We start from the raw sequence: 24,146 nt of genomic DNA, 5'->3' as shown, positions 1-24,146 counted from the left end.
GTAGACCTTCATAGAGTTCGAAAGGGCACATTGTAGTGTACCCAGCATAGAAGTTTGGAATAATATGTTACAGAAAGTTACTGAGAAAGTTCCTTCAAAAATAACATAAAAGTAAATTATTTTAAATGTTGCACCTGCAGTCTGTCATAATGCAAGTATGTAAGGCAGGATGGTTAGATATTAGAACTGGGCTGAAACAAGGAAGTGTAGCCAGGCTGGGTGGCTCAGACAGTTGAGGTTGAGGTGCTGGCCTTCTGACCCCAACTTGGCAGGTTCGATCCTGGCTCAGTCCGGTGGTATTGAAAGGTGTTTAAATACGTCAGCTCCATGTCAGTAGATTTACTGGTACATAAAAGAACTCCTGTGGGACTAAATTCCAGCACCTTGGCGTCTCCGAAAACCATAAAAGTAGTTGGCGGGACGTAAAGCCAATAACTATTATTATTAGGAAGTGTACTGTCACCTTGGCTACGTATATATAATTGTGATGTGTGATATAATGGTGGAAGGAAAGGAAGAGCCTATAGGAAGGCTAGAGAATGGGGATTAAGAATTACTGTGGAGAAAGACGAGACAGGGGTGAGAATGAGAGGAAGGAGAGAAGTAGAAATTAGGGATTAAAATATTGAGGCTATGGAGAATTTAGGAAGAGAATTAATGAAGAATTCATGTCTTGACATGGAAATAATCAGGAAGATACACATTATGAATGTTTTCTATCACAGAATTCTCAAGCTACTATGGATGAACAAAAACAAAAGAAAACTATAGAATTAATGTATAAGGCATATTGCCTACCTTTCAAGGGGTATGCAACCGAGAACTGGTAAGTGACAGAAAGGATAACTTTGAATACAATCAGTAGAAATAGAATTTCTGAGAAGTATTATAACAGAATGAATTTATTTATGTATTTATCATTTGGCTAATATCACATCAAAACAATTAAACTAACAATCAAAGGGAAAAGGAAAATCTAGTTTCATAACTAATGCTAGAGATATTTACAATGGAGCTTCATTTTGTACAGAAAGTGATCACGGACTCTCTAAATTTTGAATGCAGCCAGTTTCTCTCATAGTTACCATCAGAAGCTCAGCTGGCTCATCAGGAATGAATCTGAGGGGTCATTTTTGAACTATATGCTGCAATGTTTTCTTTTCTGCTCCACAATTGTATCTTGCAGAGGATGTTCTGCTCTATTTATGCAAAGAGTGAGTACGTAGCCACAATTGGACCTTTTCTTATTGGGAGCAGACCGGGTTCTATGGTTTAAATCAAATCCTGGTGGTGTGGTCACGATGCAGGGCATTTTAAGCTGTTCAGGTGTAGCATAGGTTTGCCATATTTCCTTCCATCATTTGTGTTAAATCCATGTTTTACGAGTTCACTGGCAGTTCTGAGAGGAGGGTGACAGGAAGGAAGCCTGTTTCTGTTGACAGAAGGAATGTCATCGTGGATATTTACATGTCTACATTTAACCTTATACTCCCGAACATGCATGCTTTATCGCCATGATACGGTGGAGCTATGTGCCTAGAATAGGTAACCAGAAAATTGAGTAGGTCTAATTGTTCCTGTTATAATGCATGTAGTTTGATTCAACTAAGTGTCAACAAGTCTTACGTGTGCTCTGTTCAACCAGACTACAGCACGGTACTCTGCCACAGGGTAAACCAAACCATGCACTTAAATCCTGAGTTTTGAAGCTGAGGAATCCCATGTTGTACTGCAGAGTTTCTGAGATATGTTGTTTTCACTAGATGTTGTTTGTAGCTGAGAGTTGCTCACATCTGCAGGTTTTACATCTTCATCGCCCTGAACGTGTCCCCTGGGTGGTGCTAAACGTGCAAAAATACTATTGTGACAGAAAGCAAGTGAAGAAAGAATGAGAAATGTAGACACACAGAAATAATTAAAGGTGGAAAAATTGAGTGATTAAAAAGGGAGAAATAGAAAATTCGAAAGTGTTAAATCCATGAACAAAGAAAGAATATCAAAGCAAACTGTGAAATTAAAAATGAAAGGAAGGAGAAGCCAAGGAAGATCCAAATTATGATAGCTCTGGTTCAGAACAGTATAAGACAAGACCTGGACTGGAACACGGTGATGGATGAAAAGTGGTGGGAAAATAGTGTATAATGGAGAGGAACCATATTTACCCCAGTCTGTATGGATCTGGATTGGGGGATGTGATGGTGATGTTGAAATGTAGTGTGACCTTTGAATAGTAGAATCTCCAAGCAAGTGGCTGGGCGGTTTGGATCACATAGCTGTCAGCTTGCATTTAGGAGATAGTGGGTTCAAACCCCGCTGTTGACAGCCCTGAAGATGTTTTCCATGGTTTCCCATTTTCACACCAGGCAAATGCTGGGGTTGCACCTTAATCAAGGCCACAGTTGATTCCTTGCTGCTCCTAGCCCTTTCCTGTCCCATAGTTGTCATAAAACCTATCTGTGTCGGTGTAACTTGAAGCAAGTTGTAAACAAAATTTGAACACTAGAATCAATGTGTTTAATTGAGACTAAGCATTATATGCTACCAAAATTGTAACTACCAAGTGTCTTGGTATGATATTCCATTATGAATATTACTATGTGTCAGCATATTTTATCTCTCTTTGATTGTAATAGGCGGTAATCATTTGAAACATCAGCTAAATGTCTGGCTTCGTGGATGAATGGTCAGCATCTAGGCCTTTAGTTCAGAGGACCCTGAATTCGATTCCTGGTCGGATTGGGTATTTTGACTGCGTTGTGTTCATTCCTCATTCTTCATGTACATACAACACACTACACTAAACCAACCACCACAGAAGTTTACATCCCTCCACCGAGGGTTGGCATCAGAAAGAGCCTCCAGCCATAAAACAGGACCAAGTCCACATATTCAACATCTGGATGTGAGGAGGAGGAGGAGGAGGAGAAGGAGAAGAATTTTTAAAACAATGTTGTTCATTTTACCATTTTTGGAGACGCCAAGGTGGTGGAATTTTGTCTCGCAGGAGTTCTTTAATGTGCCAGTAAATCTACCGATACGAGGCTGATGTATTTGAACACCTTCAAATACCACCGTACTGAGCCAGAATCGATCCTGCCAAGTTGGGCTCAGAAGGCCAGCGGTCTACCATCTGAGCTACTCAGCCTGGCAAGAAGAAGAAGAAGAATATATTCTGATTTATGTCGGGTTATTTGAAGATTTTCAGTGGGAAGAATTTTACTGTTTATAAGACGTTTATGAAAGTTATTAATTATAATTGACTTCGTTTACATTTACTTGAAGTAGATGAGAATGCTCCATTCTAGTATTATAGTTTCTCATTCTAAATTTATGAAACCTGCATGTCACTTGTTGCATTTTTTTTCAAACCTGCATGCATAATGTGATTGCAGAATATGATCATGCTTTCTGAAGAATTTTCCTTGAATGTAAGTTGGATATTTATTCAAATATTGAAGCATGTAATGAAAGACTGAAACAACTAAAGTATATGGCATTATGATGAAATTGTTCCTCTTCTAATTAGCCTCTCCCACTGCATCCTGACTAAGTTGTTGCATATGTTATTAGTTATTATTGCTTAGGGAAATGTTGCACCTTACATGGGTTGTTTTGTACCTTTTGCTTCAAAATGATATGTTTTGTTTTAATGGAGAGTTGTGTGTTCATAGTGGAATTGTGATTTTTTCAAAAGGTGCTTGTTTTCTCCATTAAAATAAATGTGGAATATTTCAGAATTTGTAATTACTTCTTTCATCTTAAGTAAATAAGTTACATACTGTATTTCAATGTTCACCTTCACAGCCGAGTGGTTAAATCTCCTTTCACAATTGGAGAAGTAAGATGTAGTTATACCCCACCAGCACTGCCAGGAGCTCTCCTTAATGAGTTTTTGTTTTGTTTTTCCCTCTATGCACCCCATAAGAAAATGATGTAGGACAGTCCACACGATCCTACTCTTAAATAATGTAATGGATGGAGAATTACAGCTTGATTAATGGCATTGTTGGATACATGGCCACTAGTTGCCTTTTGATGTTTCCTACAAAAACTTGTCATTGAGTCAGGGTTCACAGGGCATGTTGTGCAGTGTTAGTAGTAATGCCCAGGGTCTATAATTGGCTTTGGTCATTCCTAGAATGCTGCAGTGTTCCTGTGTAAGTTCATTAATGCCATTTACTCACTGTTAGTTGTACGTAATTCTCTTATGTTACTTAAATTATACCCATATTTTTTATCATATAAGAAGTGTAAGTTGCTGAATTTAATATATTTTGATCCTATTTTAGGATAAGAGGTTTTTTTGCAATAAAATAAAGGAAATTGTAGGTTTAAAAGATGATTTCTTTAGATGCATATTGTTATAAATACACTGCCCTCCAAGAAAGCATAACACGTAATATTTAAAAAATAATCTCAGTATAAGGTGGCAAAATAGATTTTTATCTTCAAAACATCATTACTGAATAAAAGAAAGAATCTTTCCATACCTATTCCAAAGACAACAGTGCTGAAAACATTTCAATTTAAGAAGATCGGGTTTTTAAAATTAAAAGAAGCAGAATCTGACCGATTTTCTCACTAGCAAAATGATTGATTTAAATTACTTCAGTTTAAAGAAATTTATTAGAAACTTGTTGGATGTTGATTGCATGATAAATAGGAGGTAGTGTGCCATCACCGGCTGCAATTAATGCCGCGAATATTCTGAGCATGATCCTGGTCAAGCCCTGGATGTCCTCTTGTGGTACGTTCTCCTATTCTTCTTTCACTGCTACCTTTAGTACAGCCTGGCTGTTGAAACTTTTGGTGCCGAAGGCGACAACCAGTCATGTCCCACGTACGCGATAGGGTTGGGGCCTGGACTCTTGGCTGGCCAGTCCAGAGTGGAAATGTTGACCTCCGGAAGAAACTCTGTGACACACTGAGCAGCATGAGGTCTTCCTTTATCGTGCAAAAGCATTAAATTTTTGTCAAAAATGAATGCAAATGACATTAGGTCATTAATGGGAATCTCCTCAATGTACCTGTGTACTGTGAGGGAAGCCAGTGTCAATCGGTGAAGTTACAGAACCCCATGCAGTCACAGAACCTCATCCAAGTGGTGTAATCTCGGTAAAGGTACAGGGGTAAAAGCGTCCTCCGCTTTTCTGCACACCCTGTCTCTTCCATCAGGTGACCTCCGGTTGTACATGGATTTGTCACAGAAGAGTATGTGTTCCCAGTGATTCTCAGTCCAATGTTCAAACATCTGCATAAAATGAAGACTGTCTCTTAGGTTTTGTGGCAGAAGTGCTGGTCCTGTAGTTGTTTTTCAGAAGCAAAATTTGCATCATGGAGCCTCCGTCTATGTCCTCACTCACAGCTACAGTGGGCACCTGCATCAGACTACTTCGAGCCTCAACCACTGTAAGATGTCTGTTCCTCAACACTTGTAGCCTCAACAAGCAATCATGCAAGATGGAAGTGTACCTAGAATGGCATGAGCCAGGCTTTTTATGGTAGATATAATGATTTTGAAAACATTTCTCAGCCTGATGAACACTTGTAGAAGACATATTCAAAACCTCTGCTACATAGCAGTAGCTATGGCCATCATTCACCAAAGCTGCTGCTTTTGCATGTTGATGAGTTGTTTATAGCTTAGAAACCCCTTAGGTAATGCTCAGATATTGATCATTCATCATCGAAGGTATAAGAGCGACTACAATGTTGAAATAATGGATTTTAAAATTGACGCAATATTAGTAAGAAATCTGTGGAAGCAACTTGCCATTGTTTGATTGGGTTACAATAATGCATCAAGAAGCTCTCTGTTGTTATTCATTGCTGATTCTCCTTCAGTATGTTCATAGAACACTAGCCAGTCAATAAATATTGGAATAAGTATGGTAATCACATTCAATGCAGAATTTAATCAAGCTTTCTACCAAAATATCATGTGTTACGCTTTCTTTGGAGGGCAGTGCATATTGTGTACATTTGCAGCAAATGTAGGATTGTAGGTTAACCAATGCAACCTATTAAACATTTCTGCAGTCATTCGACGATACCTCCTGAAAAAAAAGATTTGTGACTACCATCGTAAAACTCGGCCTTCATCATCTGCACAGTGCAAGAGACTGTTAGTGATACCAGACACTGTTTTTCAGCACAGATTTATCATAGCTTTTAATGTATGTGGCTGATGACCTAGATGTTAGGCCCCTTTAAACAACAAGCTGCTTTTAATGTGATACTATACAAATTGTACAGAGCTTTTTTCTCTCATATAAGACTTCTTGTTCCTATGTTTATGCCTAGTTATTAACTTTAATACTGTGTTTACAGATGAAAACAATTTGGAGCAATTTGAACCTTCACTGCAATACAATTACTTCCCAGAGAAAGGTAGTTGTAAATACAATGCTACTGCATGTGTGTGTGTGTGTGTGTGTAAAAAAAAAAAGGGAGAAAAAATTCTTGGTGTATCTTGTTTGTTACTTTGCTGTAGCATAAAGTTAGGTGGGACGTATTGGGTAATGTGTTGTGATGTATGGCAGTGTCATGTGTAGCTTTTTAAAGAGTGCTGGAATGAAGTATTTATTGTTGTATTGGTATTTTGGTTTGATACCGCATGAATGTATGTTTGTGAATTTTCTGCATTGTTATATTGCGTATTAGTTACATTGTTTGTCATTTATACTTTGAATGATTCAAGAAATGAAACTTTAAAGTACTCTGCTTATTCTGAACAAAATTAGAAAGTTGTCCTTCATGTATGTGCATGTTTCTGGACATGTGCAATGACATTGTCACTCTTACCATTGATCCACTGTAATTTCCAGTAATTTAAGTAACTTCAGAAGCTCATGGATACTTCTTTTGAGCACGCTTTTCCGCTGCATACCTATTCTCCCTCCATGGTTTGGAGAGTATTTGAATTTTACTCTGACCTTCTGTTTGAAGCATCACCTATTTACAGTCAGCTATGTTTCATGGAAGGATGTAAACAAAACATTTAAAATTAAATTCATTCACTTTACTAACACTTCATTCTGATGTGTGAGCACATAATGAGTTCAGGTAAATAAATATCTTACATCTAGATTTTATTATATGAATGCAGCTTTTCTGGGTGGTCAGTGTGATTAATCAAAAAGTTCAATTATTTTTAGTAAAAGAACTATTGCAATACAATTTGAGAGAGGCATGGGTTAAAAACTCCCTTTTGGCCGTCCTGGAGGTGATTTCCCATTTTAAGTCAAGGTGAATGCTAAAATGACACCAAATATATAGGCCATACACATTATCAGATTAAATTACATTAGCTAATGCCTCTTATACCCAGAGTGATTAAGCAAAATGAAATTTTGCACTAGTCAAATTGACCAATACTGTATAAATACAGGGTGTATCTTAATTGTACCTACAAAAAATCAAGATGCTCTTCATGTTATGTAAAGAATGGTGGCGCAGTCAGATTGACAGGGGAAATTTTTCTTTTTGAGAAAATGAGGTTACTTTATTACTTACGGGCACGTGATTAAAATTGTCGAACTCACCACATTTGTTCTGCCAGAGCACATATCGCTGCCTACTGCTGAGCTGCAGAGGAAAGGGAAGCAGGGTGTACGATAGGCAGAAACAAAGATGGTGCTCTGTGCAAATGCATAAGTTTTTCATTTGTTTTTGCGCAGTCACTTCGCAGCCCCAGTAGGCAGTATACAGCCCTTTTTTGTTCACATTAGCTACTAAGTTTGCAGTATAAATTGGTGAGAATGGTTCCTTTTTGGTACCCAATGAAGAAATGACCGATAAGCACCTAACCTATGCTGCAGAAAATTGCAACGGGAGAGAAGCCGCAATGATTTATGGTGCCCAGCATCCTAATCGCCGTCATCCTCCTCATTCAACCTTTGTGTCTGTTGGCTTCCTGTGCGAAGGAGGGCGGAAGAAACCGCTCATGTGACAATAGTGTGCAAATTTCAGCACCGGTTTAGTGTCAGTATGTGGACTGGTAATGTTGGCGACTACTTACTTGGGCCACATATCCTTTCTCCTCGCCTGAACAGTGAGGAATGCTACCGTTTCTTGGCAGAATCACTGCCTGGATTATTGGAAGATGTTCCTTTGGGTATTCAGCAGCGAATGTGTGGTGAATGGTGAGGAATGCTACCATTTCTCGGTAGAATCACTGTCTGAATTATTGGAAGATGTTCCATTGAGTATTCGGCACCACCATGACACAACCACATTTTGCTCGCGGTGTCACGCACCACGTAATTATTATTGTTATCCAACAATACTCTGTGCGCGTTGAACGGAGCATTCTCTGTCTATCATACATCCCACTTCCCTTCCCTTCCCTTCCCTTCCCTTCCCTTCCCTTCCCTTCCCTTCCCTCCTCTGCAACACAGCAGCGGAGAGCAATTTGCACTCTGGTAGAGCAAATACAGCGAGTTTGTCAATTTGAATCACATGCCTGGAAGTAACAAAGTAACCTTATTTTCTCAAAAAGAAAAGTTTTCTCCGCCAATCTGATTGCGCCATAGTTTATTATATAACACGAAGAACATCCCTGGTTTTATTGTCAGTATAATTAGGTACACACTGTATACAACCAGATACTTATACTTCACTTCCGGTATACTAAATTAGATTAGAGAAAGTGAGTAAAACTTGTTTCTCACTATTCAGGCAAGGAGGAAGGACATGCAGCCCAAGTAAATAATCACCACACATTCCCTGCTGAATACCCAAAGGAACTTTTTCCAATAATCCAGACAGTGATTCTGCCAAGAAACGGTAGCATTCCTCACTGTTCAGGTGAGGAGAAAGAAACAACAGTCTCCAAGGTTTAAAATACAGTCACAAAAACCGATTGTGATAGTATTATTAACTTATTACCTTTGTAATCATTAGTGGAAGTTCTGAAGTTCATTACCAAGATTTGCTCAAGATTAATTGAATATTGCACTTGTTTCTTGTAAATCACCCTGTATATGTTGATACATTCCTTTCCGTATTTTGATTTTGTTTATTCCTAGATTTTGTCCTTTAGCATTGTGTTTGAACAAAACAGTATTTATCACCATGCTTATTATAGTGAAACATATTCTGCCTCTCTGGACTCTGCCCTGTTGTATCAGTAACATTCTTTCTACTTCTGGTCAATTCCAGTAAATGTTCCTTGTTTCACAGTAGTACTTGACCTATTCCTGGGACTAGGATTTTGAAATAACATTACCTTACTATTTTTATGGAAACAAATAGATCTCTGATGGCATGTGCCTTTCTTCTTATCCTAAATCTGAAAAAGATCCTGATTGATCAAAATTTTGTTGACGAAGATGGCAATTACACATAATAAACTTCATGCTTTGAGCCTGTATACATACATACATACATACATACATACATACATACATACATACATACATACATACATACATACATACATTATCATTATAGATGGTTATGCCTTTCAGCGTTCAGTCTGCAAGCCTCTGTGAATTTACTAAATGTCGCCACAATCCTTGATTTGCAACTAGTGTTGTGGCCTCATTTAGTTCTATACCTCTTATCTTTAAATCGTTAGAAACCGAGTCTAACCATCGTCGTCTTGGTCTCCCTCTACTTCTCTTACCCTCCATAGCAGAGTCCATTATTCTCCTAGGTAACCTATCCTCATCCATTCGCCTCACATGACCCCACCACCGAAGCCGGTTTATGCATACAGCTTCATCCATCGAGTTCATTCCTAAATTAGTCTTTATCTCCTCATTCCGAGTACCCACCTGTCATTGTTCCCACCTGTTTGTACCAGCAATCATTCTTGCTACTTTCATGTCTGTTACTTCTAACTTATGAATAAGATATCCTGAGTCCACCCAGCTTTCGCTCCCGTAAAGCAATGTTGGTCTGAAAACAGACCGATGTAAAGATAGTTTCGTCTGGGAGCTGACTTCCTTCTTACAGAATACTGCTGATCGCAACTGCGAGCTCACTGCATTAGCTTTACTACACCGTGATTCAATCTCACTTACTATATTACCATCCTGGGAGAACACACAACCTAAATACTTGAAATTATCGACCTGTTCTAGCTTTGCATCACCAATCTGACATTCAATTCTGTTGAATTTCTTACCTACTGACATCAATTTAGTCTTCGAGAGGCTAATTTTCATACCATACTCATTGCACCTATTTTCAAGTTCCAAGATATTAGACTGTAGGCTTTCGGCACAGTCTGCCATTAAGACAAAGTTGTCAGCATAGGCCAAACTGCTTACTACATTTCCACCTAACTGAATCCCTCCCTGCCATTTTATACCTTTCAGCAGATGATCCATGTAAACTACGAATAGCAAAGGTGAAAGATTACAGCCTTGTCTAACCCCTGTAAGTACCCTGAACCAAGAACTCATTCTACCATCAATTCTCACTGAAGCCCAATTGTCAACATAAATGCCTTTGATTGATTTTAATAATCTACCTTTAATTCCATAGTCCCCCAGTATAGTGAACTTTTCCCTCGGTACCCTGTCATATGCTTTCTCTAGATCTACGAAACATAAACACAACTGCCTATTCCTCTCGTAGCATTTTTCAATTACCTGGCACATACTGAAAATCTGATCCTGACAGCCGCTCTGTGGTCTGAAACCACACTGGTTTTTGTCCAACTTCCTCTCAACGACTGATCGCACCCTCCCTTCCAAGATGCCAGTGAATACTTTGCCTGGTATACTAATCAATGAGATACCTCGATAGTTGTTGCAATCCTTCCTGTTCCCTTGCTTATAGATAAGTGCAATTACTGCTTTTGTCCAATCTGAAGGTACCTTACCAACACTCCATGCTAATTTTACTACTCTATGAAGCCATTTCATCCCTGCCTTCCCACTATACTTCACCATTTCAGGTCTAATTTCATCTATTCCTGCTGCCTTATGACAATGGAGTTTATTTACCATCCTTTCCACTTCCTCAAGCATAATTTCACAAACATCATTTTCTCCTCCCCATGAGCTTGGCTGTTTGCAACACCACCAGGATGTTTTCCTTTTACATTCAGAAGATGTTCAAAATATTCCCTCCACCTCTCCAGTGATTCCCTGGGATTTATTATGAGTTTACCTGAATTACTGAAAACACTGTTCATTTCCTTTTTCCCTCCCTTCCTAAGATTCTTTATTACTGTCCAGAAAGGTTTCCCTGCTGCTTGACCTAGCCTTTCCAGGTTATTACCAAAATCTTCCCATGACTTCTTTTTGGATTCAACAACTATTTGTTTCGCTCTGTTTCTTTCATCTACGTACAAATCCCTGTCTGCCTCGGCCCTTGTTTGAAGCCATTTCTGATATGCCTTCTTATTACGTTTAAAATCTGCTCTCATTTCATTATTCCACCAAGATGTTCTCCTTTTTCCATCTTTATACACAGTTGTTCCTAGGCATTCCCTTGCTGTTTCTACTACAGCATCCCTGTATGCCACCCATTCACTTTCTATATCCTGAACCTGCTTACTGTCTACTGTTCGAAACTTCTCACTAATCATATCCATGTACTTCTAATTTCCTCGTCCTGGAGATTTTCTACCCTTATTCGTTTGCAGACAGATTTCACTTTCTCTACCCTAGGCCTAGAGATACTTAGTTCACTACAGATCCGATAGTGGTCTGTATCATCAAAAAATCCGCGAAAAACTTGTACATTCCTAACAGATTTCCTGAATTCAAATTCTGTTAAGATATAGTCTATTATGGATCTGGTACCCCTAGCCTCCCATGTATAGCGGTGAATAGCCTTATGCTTGAAGAATGTATTCGTAACAGCTAAACCCATATTAGCACAGAAGTCCAGCAAACGCTTCCCATTCCCATTAGCTTCCATATCTTCCCCACATTTACCAATCACCCTTTCGTATCCTTCAGTTCTATTCCCAACATTGCCATAAGTATTAATTTGTGAAATCCTTATATCAAATATTTCACCTTTACCAAACTGTAAAACGTATTTATTGTTATGACTACATTTAGCTATAATAAGGGACATGATTTGTCCTGCTTTCAGGACATCTTCAGTCAAATAAGAACAAGACCCATTTATAAAATATATTAAGGACAAAGTTCAACTATTGAAAAAAGTTTTTGTATCCTTGTTGCAATGCAGTGTGTTGATATCTTGTCATAAAATCTTTGGTAATATGTAAAAGAGTCTTAAAAATAATCTGCACATGGGTGTGACATAGATCACAACATCCAAATATTGCATATCGTCGCTGCCGGGACAAAACCTCCTATGTGAAATAGTTTAGCTTAGAACTTTAGCCGGTAAGGTTCTGTCATCTAAGGTGCAATATTGTGTGAAAATGGTCAAAGCATTCTCGCTCTTCATAATGTATGTGCTGCGGGTCAGTATATCTCCAAAATTATCACATAGGAGGTTTTGTCCCGGCAACGACGATTATTATTTATTTATTTTTTTGCTTCACGTCGCACCGACACAGATAGGTCTCATGGCAACGATGGGACAGGAAAGGGCTAGGAGTGGGAAGAAAGCGGCCATGGCCTTAATTAAGGTACAGCCCCGGCATTTGCCTGGTGTGAAAATGGGAAACCACGGAAAACCATCTTCAGGGCTGCCGACAGTGGGGTTCGACCTACTATCTCCCGAATACTGGATACTGGCCGCACTTAAGCGACTGCAGCTATCGAGCTTGGTCATATATTGTTTTAACTGTGTCACTGTGTCTGTGGACTGCACAGATTTAATACAACATGGCTTATAAAATAAATTGATTGTGCTGTTGTTGACCCAGCACTTAAAATGATTGCACATGTTATAAATTGTATGCCTAGACTGTACAAGTTTGATGCCACATAAAAGTAGTTTCATAAAGTGAGTCAGAGACAAGCGGACTTTTGATGAATTGCGTAAGTTGGTCATGTTGATGTTACTGACAGTGTCCTGCCTGAAAAAGGAGAGACAAAACTGTAAGCGAAAATAAATAAGTGTGTAAAGCAATAAGTACGGACCCATCCAGCCACTCACCTGCTTGCCTGTCCCGTGCCGTCTGAAACACCTTGAGTGTTGGAACTAACTGAGCGCTGTGCTAGAAGGTCGTTGAAAGTTGACTTGGAGGGGTGATTGTAAGGGGTTTGTAGCGGGAGGAGGGGTGTGCGGTTATATTGCTTTACTTTGAGCCCTGTAGTAAAGAATTTGTTGATTATCTCTTCAATAAGTATGTTAACTTCCTCCAAGATTTCATTCTATTTCGTACTTATTGCTTTACACACTTCACTTACATAATTACAATAATTAACTCAGCAACTCTTCACAGAATGCAAATATTAGTCATTCCTGAACTGTGTCTTTTACGTCATTATCACTAATCAGTTGTCATTGCCGTCTAATTAGTGAAATCCTTATGTCAATTATTCCACCTTTACTATACTGTAAAATGTCTTTCGGTACATACAGTTTAATTATCTTTCAAGACAGTTTCTCGATATAGGTCTACTATTTTAGCTAAACACTATTTACGTTCCAAATACACTTTCATCGATATGATGTGAAATCTAGGGTGAAACTGTTCCAGTATTGCTGTAGTAGATAGTTGATATACGGAGTAATTATGCTCTAATGTTCTGGAGAAATGTCATGGTATTTGTACTGTCTTTAATGTTTAATTACATTGCAAAATTGTACCATGGAAATTGATCTCCATACCTTAAGAGTTGTAGTAAAATGATTCAGTGTTTCCATATGAAGAGGAAAATTACCTGTTCATAAAGGAGGTGGGATTTCCTAAAAATAGCTTTTACACTCTTCCATTATTTATTTCCTATTTTGTCACAGTAGTGCACTTAATCACTCAAATGTGTACAGTAGAGTGTAATTTACTGTTCAGGCGAGATGTTTTTCTATGTGAATTCACATCTCATCCCTTTTGTAGATAGACATAAAGGTATCACCTAAACTTAGAAGGGCAGCTTTGCTGCTTCTGTTCTATGATCTCCTTCTGCTGTTTTATCTCGGAGCCATTCCAGTTTTTATTTTGTCACTATCAGCTACATGGGGCCTTAATGGACTGATCTTTTACTTTTATATTTTCATGTCTGTTTCATAAGTGCCAGATTATTATTACTGTAATGAAGGTGAGTAGAAAGATTTGCATGCTGAATTCCTTCAGATTTCACAGTATGACCATTTCACCGTCTTTTGACTCGCTGCTGCTTTTTCAGTTGCATGGAATTATTTTCTCAGTTCTTTTTATTGTAATGCACCTTATGGATATGACATGGAAAAGATTATGGGATTGATTCGGTTAAGGTTATATCATATGAATATTTGCCTCAATTTGTCCTTTTGAATTCCGACCTTATCTTCATGTTGTGATCTTTCCTACTTTTAAAGCTACCACTCAAACTTATTTGTCTACTAATGTCATTCCATGCCATCTCTCCACTGAAATGAAATAAAATGAAATGAAACGGCGTATGCCTTTTACTGCCGGGAGTGTCCGAGGACAAGTTTGGCTTGCCAGATGCAGGTCTTTTGATGTGATGCCCGTAGGCAACCTGCACGTCGTGATGAGGATGAAATTATGATGAAGACGACACATACACCCAGGCCCCTGCCAGCAGAATTAACCAATTATGGTTAAAATTCCCGACCCTGCCGGGAATCGAACCCGGGACCCCTGTGACCAAAGGCCAGCATGCTAACCATGTAGCCATGGATCTCTCTCTTCACTGACAGCTCAGAACATACCACTTAGTCGAGCAACTCGTGTCCTTTTTCCCAAGTCTTCCCAGCCCAAACTTTGCAACATTTTTGTAATGCTACTCTTTTGTCAGAAATCACCCAGAGAAAATTGAGATGCTTTTCTTTGGATTTTTTCCAATTCTTGAATCAAGTAATCCTGGCGAGGGTCCCATACACAGGAACCATACCCTAGTTGGGGTCTTACCATAGACTTGTATGCCCTCTCCTTTACGTCCTTACTTCAACCCCTAAATACCCTCATATCCATATGCAGAGATCTGTACCCTTTATTTACAATCCGATTTATGTGATTACCCCAATGAAGATCTTTCTTATATTAACACCTAGGTACTTACAGTGATTCTCAAAAGGAACTTTCACCCCATCAATGAAGTAATTAAAACTCAGAGGACTTTTCTTATTTGTGAAACTCACAACCTGACTTTTAACCCTGTTTATCGTCATACTATTGCCTACTGTCCATCTCACAACATTATCAAGGTCATTTTGCAGTTTCTCACAATCTCGTAACTTATTTATTACTGTGTACAGAATATCATCTGCTAAAAGCCTTATCTCTGATTTCGCTTCTTTAATCCTATCATTACCGAGCTCGATAGCTGCAGTCGCTTAAGTGCGGCCAGTATTAAGTTTTCGGGAGATAGTGGGTTCGAACTCCACTGTTGGCAGCCCTGAAGATGGTTTTCCGTTGTTTCCCATTTTCACACCAGGCAAAATGCTGGAGCTGTACCTTAATGAAGGCCACGGCCGCTTCCTTCCCACTCCTAGCCCCTCCATGTCCCATCATCGCCATAAGACCTATCTGTGTCGATGCGATGTAAAGCAAATCTCCCTCAAATTTGTTACCTCTTCCCTCATACTCAAATGTACTCAAACCCATGGCTCTTATACCTGTTTCCTTCAGCCATTCTTTTATCTTCTTTACAGAAATATGAAATAATATGAAATATCAACAGAAATCAAGTGGCATGTTCTGTGGATAAAAATATATACCAGAAGAAAGAAATGCTGTATAAGACACGAAGATTACAAGACCAAGCAAGATACTGACACAATAACTAAACATCGGTTCTACTTAGGCATATCCTAATTATATAATAATAGGAATAACAGTCTAAGTGTAACTATAGAAATGTAGTTACACTAAATCTGTATTATATAAAGTAACATGTCCTGACTGACTGATTCATCATTGCCGAGCAAAAACTACTGGACATAAAGAATTGAAAATTTGAGGTACATCTAAGGTGTTCACTATGGGAGGATTTTTAGATATTCTGCCACTAAGGGGGTGAACAGTGGGGGGGGGGGGGGTGAATCATTTAAATGAGTATATTTATATCTCAAAAACTTAAAAGTTTACAGACATAAAAATTGGTATTTGGAATCTCCTTTAAAATTAAAAAACAGGTATTTTTTTTGTGGAAAATCCCATTAAGGGGGGTGAAAAAAGGTGAAAAGGGTGTTGAATACCTCTTATGAGGATACTTATATCTCCAAAATTGAAGATGTTATAGGTATGAAAATTGATATTTGTTTGGAATCTCCATTCAAAATAAAGAAACACATATATTTTTGTTTTTGGAAAATCCAATGAATTGGGGGGGGGGGGGGGTGAACAGGAGTGATAAAGGGGGTGAATTTCTAGAAAGGCTATATATACAGTACAGGGTTTCCATAAAAGAACTCCGGGGTTTTGAGGTAAAATATTGTAATGAAGTAAAAGACTTATATTAATGTTTAATACATGGTTGGAAAAGTTGCATTTTCAAGTTTTTTAACAATTTAATAAAGTTCAATATGAGGTCCTTTAGTGGCGCGGCACACATCATAAAGGTATTCCACCTCTTCCCATGTCATGGCCAGCATGTCTGGGGGGACGGTTGCCACACAATTGATTATTCGTTCTCTGAGATGGCCAACATCACGAATTTTCTCCGCATACACAAGATTCTTGATATGCCCCCAGAAGAAAAAGTCCAACGGAGTCATATCAGGGCTCCTTGGAGGCCATGGAATAGGTCCTTCCCTTCCAATCCATTTGTTGCCGAGTCGAGCGTCAAGTGCCTCACTCACATGCAAACTGAAGTGTGGCGGTGCCCCATCTTGTTGGAAGTAGACTAAACCCTTCTCCGCCTCAATGTCATCTGAGGAAAAACATATTCCTCTAACATGTCACAATAGACATCACCATTGATATTTCTTTCAACAAAAATGAAGGGATTACTCTATCATGCATAAGACCACACCAAACATTCACTTTTGGCGTGTCACGTTCATACTCTACGAACTCATGGGGCGGCTCTGATCCCCAAATTCTGCAATTATGTCTGTTTACAGACCCGTTTACATGAAAAGTCGCTTCATCACTAAAAATAACATTTTTTTTTTAAATCGTTATTTTCATCGATTTCGTTTAGCATAGAAACAGGAAAGTCAAATCTCTTAATCTTGTCTGTCGGTTTAATGTGGTGTAACAGTTGAAGTTTGTAAGCAGTTAAACGAAGTCTTTTATGAACTACCTTATGAACTGTTGATCTTGGTAACCCCAACTCCAGACTGCGTCTTATCAATGATTTCTTAGGGCTTCGAAGGCATGAAGCTCGGATTCTGTCCACATTCTCTTGTGACACACGCGGCCTACCCAGCGATTTTTGTTTTAAAACACTTCCTGTGTGTTTGAAAGCACTTAACCATTGGCGAATGTTATTTTATCCGTAGGCGGGTCAACACCATAATTACGTCGAAAGTTTCTTTGTACCGTGACAACAGAATGAGTTTCTATTAGCCAAATAAAACATTGAGCCTTTTGTTGCGGCGTCGCCATAGCGTGGCAATCCAGACAGCACTTACTGCCGCTACGTTGTTTCAAGGTCAACGCTCCGCAGCGTTGCCAACTGTTGATGAAAACATTCCCAATTGGTATGAGTAAAACTTGATGAGCTACTCGTTTCAGAGAAATTAACTACATTTTGCTATCTTCTACAGTTATTAAGATATGAATTTTTAAAACCCCGGAGTTCTTTTATGGAAACCCTGTATATCTCAGAATTTTATCATGTTACAAACATAAAAAGTTGGTATTTGGAATCTTCTGTAAAAGTAAGGAAACATAGATAATTTATTTTTTGGAAAATCCACTTAAAGGGAACTGAAAAGGTGGGGGGTGAATTTTAAAAATGAGAATATCTACAGTATATCTCAAGAACTTAACGTTACAGAAGTGAAAATTGGTATTTTTAATATCCTTTAAAAACAAAGAAACATGTATTTTTTGTTTTTGGTAAAGCCACTTTGGGGGGGGGGATTGTATAAAGGACTGAAAAGGATTTTGAATTCTTTTTACTTAGATACTGATATTTCAAAGACTGAAAGTGTTACAGATGTGAAAAATTGGTAGTTGGAATCTCCTTTAAAAGTAAAGAAACACATATTCCTTTGATTTCAGAAAAACCAGTTGGGGGGATGAATGAATTGAAAAAATTAATTGCATTATTTGTATGAGGATACAGAATTCTACAGGAAATTATATACAAGTAATTCCCAAAATGGCACACAGTGTCATAAGACGCCAAAAGAGGACATTGAGGAAGGAATACCACCCATTCTTCCCAGTGAAGTAAGAGCAGCCATAAGGGAAGCAAAGAATGCAAAATCCCCAGGCGATGATGGAATCTACAATGAATTCCTGAAATGGGGTGAAGAAGACATAACCCCATTCATCACTACGCTATTTAACAAGATACTCGAATCAGAAGACATACCAAGGGAGTGGAAACAAAGCACCATCATACTTCTGCACAAAAAAGGAGCCAAAGACGATATCAATAACTACAGACCTATCAACCTAATTGTAAATCTTTACAAACTCTTCATGAAGATCCTAACTAAGAGAATGGCGAAGACACTAGATGAACAACAACCAGTGACACAAGCAGGTTTTAGAACAAATTACAGTACATCAGACCACCTACAAGCAGTGAATCAACTGATCGAGAAAACACAAGAATTCAATCTGGATGTATATATAGCATTTGTGGACTACAATAAAGCATTCGACTCCGTAGAACGGGAATACGTTTTAGAAGCACTGAGCAAACAAGGGATCCAGAACAAATACATCAGACTCCTGGATAAACTCTACGAAGGCAGTGAGGCCAGAATAAAAACAGAAAGAGAAGGAAAGAAAATCAAGATAGAAAGAGGAGTTAAGCAAGGGGACCCTCTCTCACCAAAATTATTCACGTGCTTACTGGAGAATCAGTTCAGAAAACTAGATTGGGAAAACAAATACGGCATTAAAATAGATGGAGCAAGACTAACGCACTTACGATTTGCAGACGACATCGTATTGGTGGCAGAGTCGGCAACGGAGCTAGAACAAATGATAATAGAATTAGACAACATCAGCAAAGAAGCAGGCCTGACAATGAATCCAAGAAAAACTAAATTGATGACTAATGCACTGGAAACTCCAGTTAGCGTAAACGGAGAAATACTGGAATACGTAGAGGAATGTGTATACCTTGGCCAGAACATATCATTCTCAAACTGTTCAGAAAAAGAGGTCAAACGGCGAATAGGACAAGCATGGAAGAGGTTCTGGTCTCTAAAGTTCATACTGACAGACAAGACTCAGAAACTCACCCTTAAAGCTGAAGTCCTAGAAAAATGTGTGATACCAGTCCTACTATATGGATGCCAAACCTGGGCGCTAACACTAAAACAAAGGAAAATGATCCAGATATGCCAGCGCAAAATGGAAAGAAAAATACTCCAGGTCACATTGAGAGACAGAATACGGAACGAAGATGTACGAAGGAGAACCGGCATGAAGGACGCTCTGACGACAGCCGATCAGTTAAAGTGGAAATGGGGAGGACACGTAGCGAGACTGGAGCAAAATCGATGGACCTACAAAATGACAATGTGGGATCCCAGACAAGGAAGACGAAACGTGGGAAGGCAAAGAACTAGATGGGCAGACTGGTTTGCAAGATGGGGAGGAAAACAATGGACAAGAACAGCAAAGATAAGGCAAGAGTGGAAAGAGTTGGGAAAAATTGTGTGCAGAGATCACTGACCTTACGGGATACACCTTTGCTCAAGCCCTGTAATAACATAGGTCGATCAAGACACATATTATAGATATTGTGCAGCAGTGAAATATGCAACAGTGCGCTTCCGCAAAGAGACCTGGAGATCACCTCTCTGATCACTACGGCATAATACAGTAAAATTGATAAAAGAGGTTTTTATGAAGTGGTGAATATAAAATTATCATCCTCGCGTACACTGCGGAAAGAAGCCGAGCAAGTGTAAAATATGTTGAAATACGCTCTCAGGACAGAGGTGAAGAATACAACATACAATTGTACGCTTCGACGAAGAGGATACCGTGATGGTCATCTTCTGTGCACTCGGGAGAATGGCAAGACGAATGTCAAACAGATAAACGTTTGCATGCAGTAGTGACATGAATAACTCATCACGTAACACATAGTGGAAGGAGGATATGCACTTGCAATGTATGTCAGGAGAATTTCAACGGAGGATAAGGTCAAGAAATTACAAGAAAAGTCTACAACATTCGGAGAAGAAGCTATGCAAGAACGAAGAGTGCAAGTTTACGCCTTTACCTAGAAACAACCTGAACCCTCCCTGGGATAAAAGTGTACACCTGTCATTTATGCAACAGTGCGTTTTCGCGAATTGTTGTTCCAGAAAAACACAATTGCATTCACTCGGGGGTGAGACTACACAAATGTACAATATGTGGTAATATGTTATCATGAAAAATCTACAGATTAACCAATATAATAATGCTCTTCAGGACCTGCTCACCTGATGAGCTAAACTGAGCACTGTCCCTGCATTGCAGGAGGCCATAGCCCTTAGGGGATTCATACGGCTAATTTATTTATTTATTTATTTACTTATATCTAATAAAAACTAAAGTTGTTACAGACGTGAAAATTGGTATTTAGAATCTCCTTTAAAAATAAACATGCATTTTTAGGGGGAAAATAAACTTGCAGGGGTGGGCGTGTAAAGGAATTTAATTCCTTTCATGAGGAGACACATATCTCAAAAACTGAAGATGTTACTTTCATGATAATTGGTATTTGGAAGCTCCTGTATAAATAAACAGGTATTTTTTTGTTTTCGGAAAATTCACTTAGGGGGAGGGTGAAAGGAAGTTTTTGAAAAATCCACTTAAAGGGATGAACGAATTGAAAAAAATCTTTGAATTATTTGTATGAGGATACACAAGCTAAAGATGTTACAGATGTGAAAATTGGTATTTGGAATCTCCTTTAAAAAATAATGAAATGTATTTTTTGCTTTAGGAAAGTCCACTTAAGGGGGAAGAGGGGTGGAAAGAAGTGAAGAAGGTGTTTAATTCTTTTTATGAGTATACTTATATCTCAAAAACTGAAGATGTTACAGACGTGGAAATAGGTATTTGGAATCTCCTTTAAAAATAAAGAAACATGTATTTTTTTCTCCGACTTGAGAGAAGGCTGTTTCTCACATGTACAATTCTATGTTGCATGGTCATCTTAGTCCCAAAAGGCAATACCGCAAACGTGGTTTATAAAGAGTTTCTGGGGTAAATGAAACTAAATTTTCCCGTGAGTTTTTGTACTTTAGGTATTTTCAGATAATGTCTTAATACAGTACCGAGGAAAGATTACTTTTTATCAAATTACGAAATCCATGCGAAGGGAGCCACGGGCAACTGCTAACACCTAAATACATAGACAGATTTTTAGTATTAGTATTATTTACTACTACTACTACTACTACTACTACTACTACTACTACTACTACTACTACTACGTGCAAACAGAATTGAAAACTGCCGTTAAATGTTGAAATGTCAAAAGGACTACACCAGGATTACACAGGCAAGCAAGAGACTATCTAATTTAATCAATCTAATAAAATAACTACACTACAATTCTAAACTGCACTTAAATGTATCCTGATTGCAATAGGTTAACTGAAACAATGGAAATGTGGTTAAAATTAAATACTTATTAGATTAGACAGATTTAAACAGATACATACACATATGTATAGTATCTTGATTGACCCCTACTTCTCGTACCCTTTACACATGAGTCTTGTAGGCTTATGCACATTCTCTTGTTATCCATTCAAATCACATTCGATTTTAAAATTGGTTTCACGTGTGGTGTTCCATACTATCCTTTTTTGTGTGTGTGTGTGTGTGGTTTTTTTGTTAGATACAAGAACAGTCCCTCTCGTCTGTTAGTACTAGCAGGTAGTGCGAGTCTTTCTTGTTTGTTATTTTCAGTACATATTGTGAATTCACATGGATCTCACTCTTATACAAGTGGGCTTCTCTGAATATTACATGATATAAGAGCAGCTAGATTTTGGGAGTTAAAATCTTTCTTGCATGCGGTAGATGGCAACTCTTAATTCATTGTACTCTCTCGCTTGGTGGTTGAAATGGTCTACTTCCTCCTCTTTTGTCTCTCTTACCCATACGGTGTGAAAGATGTCTCCTCTTCACTTCTGATACCATTTTCACTGCTAGCATGCTGATCTCTACTCTGTATTATCTGATCAAGTTCTGGCTTGTAGACTGATAAGCGTTTGTAATTGTCTGTCATTGCAGTTGTCTTCAGCATAACTTAAACTGCTTTCCTTGTGAGCTTGCATCGAGGAGATAGTGGGTTCGAACCACAATATCGGTGGCCCTGAAGATGGTTTTCTGGTGTTTCCCATTTTTACACCAGGCAAATGCCGAGGCTGTACTTTAATTAAGGCTGTGGCCACTTCCTTCTCATTCCTAGCCTTTTCATCTCCCATCATAGCCATAAGACCTGTCTGTGTCAGTGCGACGTAAAGCCAATTGTAGAAAAAAGTTTCTACGAGGTTTTATAACTTCTGATGTTCTTGTGATTCAAGGACTTGGATTGTGTGGAACGTCATGACATGATAGTTGAATTATCACTGTTGGTTCTGCATTAAGGGCTACTGAGCAGAAATTTCCATTCGTCTTCCCATTGTGACACACACATACACAATGGGATTAAATTGTGAGAATTGCTGGGGAAGAGTTACAATACTTCAGACAACTTGTAATGGTAGGCTGCACATTGATTGAACTTCCCATTTTTCATATTTGTCATGAGAAGAACAAGCAGATCGTATGGCATATTATTGAGCAGTTATGGTGCACACAAGTAATCTGTTGGACATATTCATTACTGTCAATTGCTGTGAATAGCAGACTAAACCAAAATGTCATATAATGGCTTTGTGTGTCTCTTCATGGTAAGGTGTGGCAGTCCCCTTTCCTTGATAAATTGTTAAATACAGAGACTAAATTTATTTTGGCTGACTTGAAATTGAGATTTGCCTCTACAGACAGATCTATGGCATTCTTCTTCCCAGAGTGTTTTCCCCTTCCACTACATTTGATTAGCTGTACATATCAGTGTTTGAGCAGAATGAATGGCATTCTATCATGACAGGCCGGGCTGAGTGGCTCAGACGGTTAAGGCGCTGGCCTCCTGACCCCAAGTTGGCAGGTTCGATCCTGGCTCAGTCCGGTGGTATTTGAAGGTGCTCAAATACGTCAGCCTCGTGTCGGTAGATTTACTGGCACGTAAAAGAACTCCTGCGGGACCAAATTCTGGCACCTCGGCGTCTCCGAAAACCGTAAAAGAGTAGTTAGTGGGATGTAAAACAAATAACATTATTAGTATCATGACAGAATTCCAGCCCATATTCACATGGCTGGTTACTAGCTATATGAAGTACAATGTGAGGAGACAGTTGCCTTATTGTTTCTGTAATGTTGCCCAAACAGTGCATCGGTAGTAGTTCCCCCCACCCTCTACTTTTTTTGTGAGTCAATGTGGTATAGTGTCTGTGGTGTGTGCTGGTGCAGTAATCTAGTTTCTTGATTCCCAACTTGAGTGTTCTGGTTTTGAACCCTAATGACTTTGTGTGGGATTTTCAATAGGGCGAGTGTGCAATAAAAGGAAGAGCATCTAGCCTTAAACCCCTCTTCCAAGTCTGAAATTGAGCCTTGGTGTTCTGCTGACTCCACACAAGCATGGGAATATGTACCGTAACAAAATTAATATGTTGTATTGTGTGTGTGTGTGTGGGGGGGGTACAGCCTCTTCTGATCTTTGCATAACATGCTCATGTTTGCATGGGATACCATTCCTGGACAGTATTTCCTGCAATCTTTGTCTTGATAATTTCAAACTCTTTCAAACACAACTTGATCTTGAGAGTGCTTTTTTAATTAGTTAAAAGTCCATTGAGTGGATTTAGATAGGTATAACATTTCACTGTATTTGTAAATCATACTGTAT

The 24,146-nt window shown here is 38.7% G+C and overlaps 1 protein-coding gene across 4 annotated transcripts in view; it reads left to right on the top strand.

Moving 5' to 3' along the window:
* Vinc (vinculin) overlaps positions 1-24,146 on the top strand; it is a 413,074-nt gene that overhangs the window by 272,057 nt on the left and 116,871 nt on the right. For 3 of the 4 annotated variants that reach the window (XM_067141296.2, XM_067141293.2, XM_067141295.2), the window contains one exon: positions 6,331-6,390. The exons of the other annotated variant lie outside the window; for it this stretch is intronic. In XM_067141296.2, the coding sequence (XP_066997397.2) occupies positions 6,331-6,390 (60 nt within the window). The remainder of the gene's footprint in view (positions 1-6,330; positions 6,391-24,146) is intronic. 4 annotated transcript variants of the gene reach the window in all.

This window comes from Anabrus simplex, chromosome 2, assembly GCF_040414725.1.
Source record: "Anabrus simplex isolate iqAnaSimp1 chromosome 2, ASM4041472v1, whole genome shotgun sequence".
Classification (NCBI taxonomy): Eukaryota; Metazoa; Arthropoda; class Insecta; order Orthoptera; family Tettigoniidae; genus Anabrus; species Anabrus simplex.
Note: the sequence above shows the minus strand (reverse complement) of the source record. Positions and strands in the feature narration are given on the sequence as shown.